The following is a 14,279-nucleotide window of genomic DNA, read 5'->3' as shown; positions in this document are numbered from 1 at the left end:
CACCAATCCATTTTAGTGGTGCAGGAAAGAAAAAAAAACCTCCATTTCAGACATACTTTCCATTTGTTGTCGTCAGCTTCTCTGCTAAAGGAACATTCCAACTCATCACGCTGTGCTACATTCAAGACTGCTGGGAAAGGTAGGAAATATGGCCGCCGTGACAAGTGTGTTGTTTATCATATTTTCTACTACATGCTATTAACATTAGCATCTTTTATCTGACCATTCATGCCTTCTAGCCACGCCTACAGTCACCTTTACTGGCAAATGTAGTAGCCATCGTTTTGTCTTATGTCTAAATATGACATCATTCCAACTCATATGTTGGCATTGGGAAAGTTCCTTGTTGTTTTTGATTCCAATTTCTGTACACGACTTCCTGCGGTGGCTATAGTCTCATCACTGCGACATTACTGACATTAGCCAGTATTAGCCAGTGTGAGCCAGTATGAGCCAGTAATGAGCCAACCAATGAACCCTTTGGAGAGCTACTTGAAAAATGGTTAGGAGCCACTGGTTGGAGACCCTGTCTTACAGTGTATGATCTCAGCTGCTTGTCTCACCAAACAATTACTGACACTGATAACTATCCAGACGATATCAGCATGAAAATGCGATATAAAAACGTTCGGTATCGGAAATTGAGAGTTGGACAATATTGGGATATCGGTTTTCGGCAAAAAGCCAATAAGGGACATCACTATTGCATCCTTCAGGTCTTGTGTTTATGTACAAAAATATATTTGTCACCAATTTATGGGAGCACGTAAATAACCACAAAACGTAAGAGACCAGCGGAACCCAAGGACTAAGGGTTTTTCAACCTGCATCACTCGCCCCGCTTGGCTTTCGTAGGTCTTTCTTTTTAGCCGACTTTTATTTATGATGCAAACTTTTCCTCGGAGGTCAGAATTGTCCAGCAGTTTTCCAGGAGGCGGCGTTAGCCTAACACAAGAATATTCCAAATGAGTCTGCTAGCAGTTATCACACACGGCATTGATTTTCTTATCATGCAGCTCCTATGGCGCCAACATTACGGAATGACAAACGGCGCTAAAAGGGCCGTGATTGCATTCCAGAGAGAAACCTCCAAGCGTTTTCAGGGATCAAATGGAGGTCCCACTCGGCGCTGCACGTACTTTTATGTCTGGGCTTGGCCAATCCCTCACAATGGCGGCTGAGATGGGAAGTCACAGGATCAAGAGCTTTTTCTCAACATGTTTGGAGGAGGTGGGGTCAGTGTGGAGGAGGCCTTTGCGTACCTTTTTCTCCTCACTTCCATCGCTGCAGGACCGCCATTAAATAACGCGGAGGTGAGGATGCAAAAGCTTTTCTTTTAAAAGCTCAATAAAAAGTAGCCCGTCTGTCACCGTGAGCAACAACAAGCATTAAATTGATGAGCTGCTGACTGCGACACAAAAGCAGCGCCAGCAGACTCTGCCGCCTGGCCTCAGGAAAGTCATGAAGGATCCGTGCGGCGCATGGGAAGGCGTGATGCGGACTGGAATGGCAGATAAAGGAGGAAACGCACGTGTGAACATATGTGCATGGTGGCGCCACGTTGCAAATAATCACTCATCCAGGGGATCGTTGTGCTGGGAGGACGCCGGTTGGGCTCTCTTGATTACATTTGGCCGCCATCACGGCTGAGCCCCCACCCTCTTGAATAAATGATGAGACTCTAGACTCAATAGCACACATTAATAATAGCTGCCCCCCCCCCCCCTCGACTGGCAATATTAACTCCAAACAGCAGACTAGAGCACACAATGTAAATAAGGCCACCATTTTCCTACTCCTAACTACACCTGCATGGAGGATCCTCAATCACACAAACTAGAGCACCCTGGGAAAAGAAAGGCAGCGCCCCCTGGTGGTTGGATAAGGGAACGACCACCGGGCACACATTTGTAAAAAGCAGGGACGTTACTAGGATTCAAAGATAGCTTCAGTCTTCTATTTGCTTCCCTTACTAGTCAAGGCAAGAGTATTTATACAACAATTCATACACCAGGCCATGCAAAGTGCTCTACAGAAAAGCACATATATTCACATACCCATAACATAACATCCATAACATCAAATCAATCCAAAATCATTACACAAATTGTTAATTAATTGTTAATGCACGGTTGAATAGAAGCATTCGAACAAAGCCAAAGTTGAGGATTGTCACACATCTTCTGGAAGAGCGTTCCAAATTTTGGCAGCATAAAACTGACCTGGGTTTCTAACCTGATGACTTAAAGCACTATCACACATTTGCACCCGGTTTTCTAACCTCGGTATTAAGACCACACGGCCAACTTTGTCAAAGGCAGCACTGGGAGATCTGGCAGAGCTAAGACTGACACTTTGCCTACATCTTTGATCCGAGGTGGGGCCTAAATCCTGATTGGAAAGTATCAAACACATTATTAAGAGGGGAGAAAGCCAGTAAGCTAGCTGTCACCCGGAAACAGACCTCGTAATGTCCATACTAAAATCCACATAACTTACAATCCTGACTTGAAATAGGAAACAGCAGTTAGCAGTTAGCTCCGACGTCAGGAGAGCGTCACAATGTGAATGTTATCTGGTGACGCAGTAAGCTAATATAGCCCCTCGCAGAGTAAGCACGAATTAATTCAATAATTAGAGAACATAAACACAATAAAAGGTTAATTCGTTAGCAAAAATATGTTGACAGGTGCTCGCTTTAGAACCACTCGTAAGGACAAACATCCGGTTCTGACAACGCTGCCTTCAAAATACATGCCACTACGGTTTCCTTAAAACTGTTCACATGTGCAATCTACGAAGATGATATCTCTAGAAATATGAATGACACATTAAGGATGTTTTTTTGTTAATGATATCAATGTGTTCTACGTGTTTAGTATAAGCACGCTACTCGCACTGGACGACTACAGCTTTATTGTGAAAGGCAACTACTGTCAGTGTTTAGGTGTGCTTTGACAGTACTTAAAGCGTCTTCATAATGGCCACCCTTTAATATCCACCGTGGTATTACTCCGTTTTTGTTTAGTGTCGCCTTGTATTACTAATGTAACTAAAATCAAAATGGTGGTCTGTTGAAATTTATTGTGACGGGCAACGAGGTGAACACCATGTGGGTCTTCGGTTACGGCTCCCTCATTTGGAAGGTGGATTTTTCCTATGAGGAAAAAGTAATTGGCTACATTAAAGGTTTCAGTCGTCGTTTTTGGCAGGGAAGCACCGACCACCGGGGAGTACCGGGAAAAGTAAGTCTAATGGCTAACGGGGGGATTTGCAGGTCAGTAAACGCCACACAGTTCAAACAGACGCGGTTGTGCTCAAGGACCCGAGACTTGAGCAGGACCACGTGAGCAGGACCACGTGAGCAGGACCAAGGCCTTTAGGGCAAAAAGAAAACAAAAACAAAAACGGACCACCCGCGGGTTGGGCCGCCATGATGGTGAGCAGAATCCACAAACAGTGCATTGTAGCCATGGCCTGGCATACCGCTCAGCCAATAATTGCCCTAGTAGACGTTCCAAAAGAACAAACCCAGGTATGTGTCTTAAAGACGGCGTTCTAAACAAACATTGTACATCGTACAAGGCGTATATAGCTTTAAGCTCATTTGTTTCCCTGGGTGATTGGTTGAATTCATGACAAGCCAGTGATGATGATTTATAGTCCAAATGTATTTCATGTAATTAATTTGGCACTGTGTAAATACTTCAAGTCCTGTTCAAGTCTAGTGTCCTCGGTTTGCAGGGGTCAGGTGTCATGAAAAAGACCCGTGGCATCAGAGCTGCACCATCAGCCATCTTTATGTTTGTACAGTTAGAACCAAGGACGATACTACCGTGTAGTACTGCACTACCTGAGAAATGACAGGACTTATATTATATATATTACATTCTGTAATATAGGTTTACAAATGACCTTTTGTCTTCACAGCCTGGCCGAGTCGTGACACTTGTGGAAGATCCTGAGGTAAGAAATCTGCTCCTTCGGACTGTTAATGCAGACCTGTGAATGCTAACCACTAGACCACCGTTTTGCGGAGAGGGTGGTGGGTAGCCCCCTGAGCCCCTCACCACCTTCATCCACAACCCTTATGTGAAACGTTCGCTATAAAAACAGCTAACACGAGGCGGCTAATTGACAGGGTGACAGCGCAGGCGACACATTGCAATGTTTTGACACATTGTGACCCTTTTGTGTGCAGCACTGTTAGGACCGTGGAGGAATAAGAACATCCAACATGAACTGACCTAAAAGAACATAAAAGAAGCAATGAATCCTCACGTTTGGCTCAATATTTTCACAGCTAATGACTTCATTTCAAATTACAAGCACATGTGCATGAGCGCGACCTTTATTACACCTATTTCCCTCCACCTTTGATGCAATAACATAAAAATGACTGAAACAACGCCTCATTATGCAGCCATAAAACTACCGCCTGACAGTCATCCATTTTTTTTAACTACCTTGTCATCTGTCGTCGTGTGGTCGTGCTAATTAAGAGGGAAAACTAGGAATATGCAGTTGTATCAGAGGAAGGTCAACAGTGTGCGTGCACAAACACACACAAAACAAAGATATGCATCTCCCTCGGCTGAAACAAAAGCCAGGACGACACCTCGTATGGCGACCTTGGATGGCAGATAATTGTTGGCTCGGTTGTCAGAAAGGCGATAAAGAAATATGCATTGAGAGGCAAGCGATGCATATCTGCTAACACTACGGCACAGTCGGAAGGGAAGGAAGACGTTACTTAAGTCAGATGGTTTATATGAGGGGCATGCTAGCTCCAGTTGGATCCTGTGCAGCAAGTGTAAACCTGAATATCGAGTGACTGTATTTACTGAGAGGGAGAAGGACAAGTTAGCAATAGTTCATTTCTCTTTTCAAAAAAATCTTTTTCAATGAGTCGGGATAATTCCTCTTTGAATTTTCTGAACCTGGTGTCATACTGAACGGACAATGACTCAACAGCGCCTCTGCTGGCTGCACTCAGGTACTGCAGACAGGCTACTGTGAGGTTCTACAAGTCATTCTCTGTCTACCAATCAACTAACAGCAGCATGTGTCGCTCTAGCCATGAACTAGCATTTGTACAAGGCCTAATACTCTCTGCGGTTGAGTGAAAAAAACGCTACTGCTTTTTTTTTTTAGGGCTGCGTTTGGGGCGTGGCCTACAAGCTCCCCACGGGCCGCGAGCAGGAAGTGAAGCGCTATCTGGACCACCGGGAAAAGGGCGGCTACCGAGTCATGACCGTGACCTTTCACCCTAGACAAGACAACGGCCGCACCCCGGCCCAGACACTGCTCTACATTGGTTCGCGGGACAACCCCGACTATCTGGGGCCCGCCCCCCTGGAAGACATCGCCAACCAGATCGTCACCTCCACCGGACCCAGCGGGCAGAACACGGAGTATCTGTTCCAGCTCGCCGAGGCCGTGAGGAGCGTCCTGCCCGAGGACAAAGACGCGCATCTGTTTTCGCTGGAGAAGCTGGTGCGTGCGAGACTGGAGGACAGGCGCGCCGTTAAATAAGAGAAGTAGTCCGCATTGTGACTATGTAATACAATCTCAGGGCTTTTAATGTCCCCCAACCACACGTGTAAATAAACCACCCACATGCTTCCTTTCCCTTCTTCTCTTTGGAATGAAGCATCACGACGCTACGCAGCACATGCTGCTCACGCTGGAGGCGACACACACCCTCGTCTCTCTTGTACATGAGGCAGGCTAGCAAGGCACTTAAGTACACCTATGAAACATGTAACAACGTGACCGACACAGGAAGTACAATGGCTTCATACAGGAAGACAAGATGACAGTAAATACAACAGGGAAACCTAGAATGCCACTTCCTGATTTAAAAAGACGAGAGACCATTTTGATACTTTTAACTAGCAGGCTACTTCCTTGTTCACTGGAATGCCGTAAGACCAAAGTATAGAATACAAAAAAACCTCAAGCTGCTGCGCCTCGCCGACCGCATAGTTTCAACTGACAACCTCATACAAAAAACGGTTTCAATTGTAAACGAGTCAGACTAGTTTTGGGAGTGCATGGAATGCCATCCATTTTCTATTCAGGAACGCTTGTCCTCCTTAGGGTGCCAGATGACTTCAGGCGAGGGCACATATTGGAAATTGAGAGTTGAACAATGTCGGACAACCCTAATCATAATACATCCTATTCCATATTAGGGTCATAGATGACTTGACAAAGTTAAAATCATTGTGGCACTACAGCATGTATGCCATTTTTACTTATAATAAATATCCAGTATGTAAATGTATTGACTGCACATCAATACATATACACACTGGATAATATAGATTTTTATAAGATAAGATGTTTTAATTAAGGCTGCACGGTGAGCCAGTGGTTAGCACACAGGCCACACAGCGAGGAGATCAGAGTACGATTCCACCCTCGGCCATCTCTGTGTGGAGTTTGCATGTTCTCCCCGTGCATGCGTGGCTTTTCTCCGGGTACTCCCCCCCCCCCCATTCCAAAAACATGTTAGGTTAATTGGCCACTCCAAATTATCCATAGGTATGAATGTGAGTGTGAATGGTTGTTTGTCTATATGTGCCCTGGGATTGAAAATGAACGTTTTTTTTAATGTCCATATTATCAAATGAAAAGATGACAATGTATTTGTATAAAAACCAACTATGCATGTTTATTAATACTAATGCAGCTACTTACAGCATCCTGTATAAGCGCGTATAATACGTATACTTACTGTATTTACAGACGCAGTCAGAAACATGATACAACTACAAGATCTATTTGCATTTTTTCTTCTTTGCTAAAGACGATGGTAACAAAGCGCGTCAGATGAGAAACCAGTTTGCCCAGGAAGCTTTTCTTCTTGTGGCGTGGAAGGCCAATGCTGACTCACCTCCTCCCAGCCCAGGTTCCCATCGCTATTCATCCCAATGTCACTGCATGGGAATGCCAAACATGGCGCTTCCCTGCATTTCCACCTGAGTTGGGCCTTCAGGCGTAGTAGCACGGCGACACCAGCAAGTCTGTGAGCAACAGCAGCTGGTCATCGGTGAAGCGCTGGCGGTGCTCCTGCCAGTTGTCATGGTGGGTGCGCCTGAACTCTGACAAGGTCTTCTTCACCGTCATCTTGGAGCACAAAACAACACATTCTGACATTGGGGGACAGATATTGGGACGCCGTTCCTGTGACAAAATGGGAGGAAACGTGGTCCACCTCCCTCCTTTTTGCACCTCCTCTGGGATGATGACGTGTCCATTGGTGAGGTCAGACGGGGGGTTCCAGGTGTTTTATTGGTGGAGCTCTACTGCATTAAAGTCATCCGTGCATGCCTTTAAGTTTAAGGCAGTATAGTGTATAGTGGGGGGAGGGGGGTTCCATTCATGCTTGAACGATGCCGGAGCCCACAACTCATATCGTGGTTAGTACAGATCAATAAATAAATATGGAGTTGTCAATAGTATTTCAAATGTGGAGGGCATGAAAAACGGAACCTCTATTTAAGGGCCTTCTCCAAAGGGAGTCCATAAAATGGTTGGTGACGATCCAAGAGTAATGGACACACATAAAAATGATCCTTTTTGACACTTGCTCCCGCCCTTCCAAACCCTCCTGCGAGCTTGACGTTGACAGAATTCTCCAGTTTTGGATCAACATTTGCAATAAAAGTGACTGCTGGAACATATCCATTAGTCCCAGCTCCAATAAGACTGCCTGATGGAAGCTATTTAGATATGCTAAATGCATGGAAGCACAATATGGCGCATACACGTGATGGAATCAGAGGCACAGTCCAGCCTTCAGTCTGGTCAGCAGACCAGCACTACAGCACTACAAACTACAAACAAACTGAAGTGAATTAGCCCACTTCCTGGGATATAAATGTAGAGGGTAAATGTGACGCACACGAATGGATGGCATTTTTAGAGCAGGGTTAAGCCATAAAAAGGAGCACAAATGGCAGACGTGTATTTGTTGATGAATACAACAATGGTGAGTGAAAAATCAGTCAAACGGTCTAAAGGTACTGAAGGGGTTGTCTTTTGGAAAATGGCTGGGAGTTATTAATATTAGCAGAGTTGCGGTATTGCTGTACCATGAATATGCGGGGATTCTTTTTACATGCTCACCAGTCACAACATTAGGTACACCTCAGGTCTGCAAAGATAACGCTCACCAAGTGTTCATTAGTTGGCTAGTCTTGAATATGACTGGGACGCTTTTCTGTCCGTGTGCACGCTGATTCAAACCTAACGAGCACGCTGACAATTTATTGATACAAAAAGGCCCCCCCCCCCCCCCCCCCCCCATGGCCCACATTCATTTCAAATGAGCGGCTTCACGTCAGACGCTTAACAAGGCGGCTTTCTTATTAGCTCGTCTTTTTTAAGGTTAATTAAAATCTCTTCAATCGTCCTGTTTTCCTTTCTCATCTTTGACTTTCCAGCTGAACAAGCGGTAAATGATCATCCCTGGCTCCTCGCCGTGCTCATCTATTATTCACGCTCATTGATCACATTGTGTACGTTTGCTTGAGGCACTATTTGCTCCTCAAGCGCACAGTGAAATGGTTCCCTCTCTCTCTCGCTCGCTCGCTCGCGTTGTGTGTGACGAGTACCTCGATGGGCTGTGGGTCATTGAGGTGGTCGCTGAGGTCCATGAGGATCTGGGGCATCCAGGTCGGGACGTCGTAAGGGCTGGACAGGATGCAAGCGCTCAGGCCCAGCACTCCAGCGTGACGCCGCACCAAACCTACGCCAGCACAAACACACAAAGTCCTTACATTGATAAGATGCAGTAGAGATGGAGAAAGAAAGATGGCTGCCTTTTACTAACATAACATCACTCTTTTTTTGGAGAAGGATTGAAAGTATGTTTTAGGGACCCTATCATGTTTTTTTAATGTCATTTTTTTATGGGTTTTGGACAAATTTTATTCAGATAATTTATTAAAATTATTTTTTAAATTATTAATATAGAAGTGATTATTAAGAATTATACATTAAAATTATATGTAACTAGTATTCAGTTTTTATTGATGTAAAAAATCACGAAAACAAATTCATATTCATATTATATTAAATAATTGTTAGAAATATTAATCATAATGAAATACCACTATTTACTGATTTGCATGTACCTGTGGAAGCCAGCTCTCCTCTGGCCCTGGGGAGGCGCGTCTGACTCAGCGTCTGGAGTTGCATCTGCAGACTGCAGTCCAGAGGGAAGAACTGGCACTGCAGCAAACCACTCAGGGTGGTGCCTGCCATGTCCCTCACCTAAGATGGGGAGGCAAAAGGGATGCTGAAGATGCAGAGCCCGGCTAGGAAGAATTGACTGAAAAAGAGCCCATGGAGGAAGCAGGGGACACGTCATGTGGGATGAACATCCACGCCCTTCCTGCATCACTTTGCATAAATTATGAGGTGGAATGAGAGAGCTTAACACTTTCTCCTGATCTTCACTTTATGACTAAAGTATGGCACGAGGTCCTTTTGTGGCCTGAAGCTTGTTTTCATTTCAAAACAAACAACATTTAAAGGCACACGACCCCACATTAGAAGATGAGGACGTGCGGTAGGTTGAACAATGGAAAGTAAGGCGTGTGGAAAAATAAAAGCATCACCTCGAGCTGCTCGTCCAGCAGCAGATGCATCACCATGGTACGAATGCGCTGAACCTCCACAGGCACGCTGAGCAGCGTGAATAAGTTGTAGAAGACCATAATCTGCAGGTAGGTCAGCACGGAGTAGCGTGCATGCCATGACCTGCTGCCTGCCATCTGTAATGAATGACACATCCCAAAGGCTTGACTCACATTTGGATGTAGTGTACATACAGTATACAAGTATACAGTATATCTGATACTCTTATGTTCACCTCTAAATGACACGCATGTGAAGATCTGGCATGAAACATGGGGCTGCTCTATGACGCATAATTCATAACCTTATCTGATGGAATAGATGGAAAATGTCCTTGTACCAGTCTGCACGGTGGTCGAGTGGTTACCACGCAGGCTTCACAGCTAGGAGACCCGAGTTCAATTCCGCCTTCTGCCATCTCTGTGTGGAGTTTGCATGCGTGGGTTTTCTCCGGGTACTCCGGTTTCCTCCCACATTCCAAAAACATGCTAGGTTAATTGGCCACTCCAAATTGTCCATAGGTATGAATGGGAGTGTGAATGGTTGTTTGTCTATATGTGCCCTGGGATTGGCTGGCCACCAGTCCAGGGTGGACCCCGCCTCTCGCCCCAAAGACAGCTGGGATAGGCTCCAGCAGAGGATAAGCGGTAGAAAATGAATGAATGAATGTGGTTGTACCAACAGATGGTAGTTACATGAGGATGTTGAGAGTGGCGTGGGAACTTCATGTCAACCACTTAGGGGACATCATCAGGCCTGTACCTTTGAATCAGTGGGTGTTTCGGCCCTTTCCACACTAGACACCCTCATCAAAGGCGGCCAGCGGCAGGGTGATCAAGCCTAAGCCCGTGCTCCGTGGCCAATCATGGGTAAAGTAGAGGCTCGGCAGTAAAGTTTCTGTTGATCAGACTGACTGACAGCAGCACATTCAGAAGAAAGGGTAGTTCCCACCAACCGCCCATCATTGTGTTCCTATTGATGATGTACATCATCTCTGACTCAGAGAGAAGTATCAAAAGTATCGAGAATAGATTTTAAATATCTGCTATGGAAAGCATCGGCATTTCAGTATCGATATGCACGTCACTCCTATGCTGCAAGATGGCATCATTTCAATCTTCTCCCTACCAATAAAACAAATTACAGTTCCTTTAGCTTTATTTCGGTATTTATATGAAGCTAACAATGTTTAGACATGATTGATGGTACGATTGTACCATAGCGTGCTCCTTTTTGCATACAGGCTCCAGCTAGAGCTCAACAGAAGTCCTCCATTTATAAACTAGGGAAATTCCTACAGTCATTTGGACAATGACCACTGTCCAAATACTTTTGAGCCCCTGAGAAACAGTATATAAATCTGTATTTTTGTGAAACCTCTTCCAATTACAGCTGACAGCCTGCCTTTCAATCTGGTCTGAATCATTTGATGATTTGAAATATTCACTGTGGAAAATGTGTGTGCAAGTGTGACCTCTTCCAGAGCTGCCAAAACAAGAGGAATGTGCTGAGGATAGAGGAGGCCCTGGGACATCAGAGACAGGCACGTGCGAGCATCCTGCTTCATCTCATCATAACTCTCATCAATCTCCACCGGGGCAATCTGCAGGGAGAGAGAGAGGGAGAGAGAGGTGAAGAAAGAAAAGGTAGAATGACAGCAGCTATGCAGCATTTTCAGTAAATGAGAGAAATTGAGTTTAATGGCGGAGTATGATGGAGAGGCTAATAATGCTGCACTGGACTGTGTGTGTGTGTGTGTGTGGTTACTTTGAAGAGCAGAGGCAGGAGTTGAAGCTGCTGCTGAACCGGAGTAGTGAAAGTTCGCCCGGCGCTCGCCATCAACCATTTTAAGACTGCAAAAATAAAAATAAAAACAAAGTGCACATAAATAGGGCAACCCGATGAAAAGTTATTGTGTTTGCGACACTAAATAAAAAGGACAATGGTGACCTGAGGCTTTGGCAATAACAGCACATTTATCATCATTTACTGTGGTACAATTGAGAGAATTAGGGTCCATACATTTTTCTCTCAAGGTCAGATTCAAGTACTTGGAAGTGCTTTTTCATTAGTCAAAGATCCTCTATATGACAAGAGGGTGTTTTTAACACTATTCAAAGATCCTCTGTGTATGATTCTGTATAAGTCGTTTTGAACTGAATAGCCCATGCTTAAAAATGTGTTTCTACTTAGACTGTCTCTTTCTTATTATTTGAACAAATGGTTGGAATTGAATCCTGTAAATGTCAATCACGGATGCTAGATGCTTATCTCTAAATGCTCGGGGTGAGATTTCTCGTTTCTTGGCACCCAGAACCGAATTCTGTGGCACTAGCACTGAACTTGGGCGTCCGTGTATTCCGGTTGATAAAGATATCCCTATTGTCATCACTTTCGTAGTCAGACATGTTTTAGTTGATGCCTCAGCACCTGGAAGACTTGCTGTAGTAAATGGAAGTAAGAAATGTGTTGTCTACCAAAAAATGATCCAAAACGCCAGCAAGTCCACCTCTGAGTGGCTGAAGAAAAACTAAATGAATACTTTGCAGTGGCCTAGTCCAAGTCCTGACCTGAATCCTATGAGATGCTGTGGCATGACCTTAAAAAGGCGGTTCATGGAGAACCCCCCAGTGTGGCTGAATTCCAACAATTGTGCGTGGATGAGTGTGCCAACATCCCTCCACAGCGCCATAAGAGACTCATTGCAAGTTATCCAAGAGCGGCCCAACAAGGTAGTAGCTTTAGGGGCAATCACTTGGTCACACATGGCTATGTAGGTTTGGATTTTTTCTCTCCAATGATTAACATTTTTTTTGTTCTATTGTGTTGTCATTGACTTTGACATTTGAATTAGTTTGATGATCTGAAACAAGTGCTGCAAACGTGCAAAACAGGAAATCAGGAAGGGGGCAAACACCTTCGTTTGTTTCTTTCGGCTTTTTCCTCATTACGGAATGGCCACAGCGGATCTTTTTGATCCGCATACTGATTTTTGGCTTGAGCCCTTTAAATTCCGGATGCCCTTCCTGACGAATACCAATGATGCTTACTAGTGGAGATCCGAACCAGAGGTGTCTGCTCCAAAGTCCAGCACGGCGGGCTAAACACTTTCACACTATAGTATGCCCCCCCCCCCATATACATATAAAAGGATAGCTGGATAGCCCTGACGTGAATAGACAAAGACCTGTCGTGTAGATAAAAGAAAAGCAGTGAGCTATATTATTATTATTATTATACAGTATATTATAACAGTGATTTATTCCGTCCTATTTTTCCATTGTACTAAATCTCAACCCAATCTTCTGCATGGCGTCGTCTCGTGAGCTGGGTGCCTGGTGCCCCCCCCCCCCCCCCCCCAAATGTTAATGGCCAAAAAGGAATGCGGCCTATTTTAATAGCGGGCATGATGAATAAATTCTACTGCAGACTGCAGCACTTTGAAGCTAAAATTAGCCACTTTCTCCCAAATGTAGACGGCCTGCGACTCCTTTCTGGGACGTTCACACCTGACTAGTCTTTTTCAAGCAGACTGCATTGTTGCTATTATTGTTTGTGCTGCACAGCGAGCAAGGGCTGCATCTGCATTCTGACCAGTTGTGAGCAGCTTGACAGCCTGGGTGCACTCGTCCTCCGTCTCCGGGGCGTTCTCCTCGTGGACATGGTTGCGGATCTCCACCTCGGACGTGAGAGGCTTGAGCCGCTCCAGGACCCGAGTGACGAACTCTGCCACGTGGGGGGATGAGGTGGGCTGCGTGCGGGGCAGGGCCACGTCCATCATGAAGATATAGGTCAGCACACTGGAGGGAGAGACAGAAGTAATAGAAAAAGGGGCGGGGAAAAAGAAATCAATCCAGAAGTTTATGAAAATAAAGCTTGTAACATGTCAATGTGCATGCTTACACCCCAATCAATAAGTATGAATATATGTCCTTCATCCTTTCATGGCCCTGTTTGAGCTCCACAACCAATATTCAGCCAGATGATTTCAGGCTGATAGAAGCTAGCTAGCTAGCCTTTGTGGAGCATTGCTGGACATTCTTCCAATATGTTAACTTTGATGATGGTGTGAATTGTGATTCTTGTTGCTCGCTGTAAACTGGGCCATGTTTACATGGCTCTAATTGACCAGATCGACAACTGCCAAAAAGGTGGCTTCTCTGTTTTCTGTTTGAGACGTGACACGTCGTGCATGAGTTTTCGTTGACGAGCCGAGACTGGACGAAGATGTTAATGGGTGGTCGATCAGACCATTTGATTTCTGCCTATTGTGTGTGTAATCTTTCAGTCAAAAACTAAAACGTAGCAATGTATCCTAGCTTAGCGTGCAGCACACTCCCTGCTCAACATCACAACTATGCAGCATTTTTGCTATGATTTTACATGAATCTTGACCAATACGCTTGCTTGGCCCCCCATCTCCTTGGGGAGGGGCTGACGCCAACCGGATTTGACGATCACGCGTGACCCAGCAGTTCATCCTACCTGCCGATACGCTCTCGCACGTTCTTGTACACCTGCGTGAGTTTAGGTTCCAGGTAAGCCAGCAGTCTGTGCAGCAGCTCTGACACCCGCCACTGATGCTGGGCCAGGCCCCCTTGAATCACGTACAGCAAGCTGACAAGAGG

At 45.2% G+C, this 14,279-nt stretch overlaps 2 protein-coding genes across 6 annotated transcripts in view; one reads left to right on the top strand and one right to left on the bottom strand.

Moving 5' to 3' along the window:
• Nucleotides 1–2,942: 2,942 nt before the first annotated feature.
• chac2 (ChaC, cation transport regulator homolog 2 (E. coli)) lies at nucleotides 2,943–5,626 on the top strand. Of its 3 annotated transcripts, none has more exons than XM_058061076.1 (3): nucleotides 2,943–3,245; nucleotides 3,931–3,966; nucleotides 5,155–5,626. In XM_058061076.1, the coding sequence occupies exons 1-3, from the start codon at nucleotides 3,111–3,113 to the stop codon at nucleotides 5,533–5,535; spliced, it is 552 nt and encodes a 183-aa protein (XP_057917059.1). In that variant the 5' UTR covers nucleotides 2,943–3,110; the 3' UTR covers nucleotides 5,536–5,626. The 3 variants fall into 3 exon arrangements, with proteins under 3 accessions (XP_057917059.1, XP_057917061.1, XP_057917060.1); XM_058061078.1 differs by lacking the exon at nucleotides 2,943–3,245 and adding an exon at nucleotides 3,309–3,439; XM_058061077.1 differs by lacking the exon at nucleotides 2,943–3,245 and adding an exon at nucleotides 3,378–3,535.
• LOC131109274 (proteasome activator complex subunit 4B-like) overlaps nucleotides 2,975–14,279 on the bottom strand; it is a 38,549-nt gene continuing 27,244 nt past the window's right edge. For all 3 annotated transcript variants that reach the window (XM_058061065.1, XM_058061066.1, XM_058061067.1), the window contains 8 exons: nucleotides 14,137–14,268; nucleotides 13,246–13,451; nucleotides 11,419–11,504; nucleotides 11,126–11,254; nucleotides 9,633–9,788; nucleotides 9,147–9,285; nucleotides 8,625–8,758; nucleotides 2,975–7,134 (listed from right to left, as the gene is read on the bottom strand). In XM_058061065.1, the coding sequence (XP_057917048.1) occupies nucleotides 7,000–7,134; nucleotides 8,625–8,758; nucleotides 9,147–9,285; nucleotides 9,633–9,788; nucleotides 11,126–11,254; nucleotides 11,419–11,504; nucleotides 13,246–13,451; nucleotides 14,137–14,268 (1,117 nt within the window). In that variant the 3' untranslated portion in view covers nucleotides 2,975–6,999. The remainder of the gene's footprint in view (nucleotides 7,135–8,624; nucleotides 8,759–9,146; nucleotides 9,286–9,632; nucleotides 9,789–11,125; nucleotides 11,255–11,418; nucleotides 11,505–13,245; nucleotides 13,452–14,136; nucleotides 14,269–14,279) is intronic.

The sequence above is a fragment of the Doryrhamphus excisus genome, chromosome 22 (genome assembly GCF_030265055.1).
Source record: "Doryrhamphus excisus isolate RoL2022-K1 chromosome 22, RoL_Dexc_1.0, whole genome shotgun sequence".
NCBI classification, from domain to species: Eukaryota; Metazoa; Chordata; class Actinopteri; order Syngnathiformes; family Syngnathidae; genus Doryrhamphus; species Doryrhamphus excisus.
This window is presented reverse-complemented; position numbering and strand designations above follow the sequence as displayed.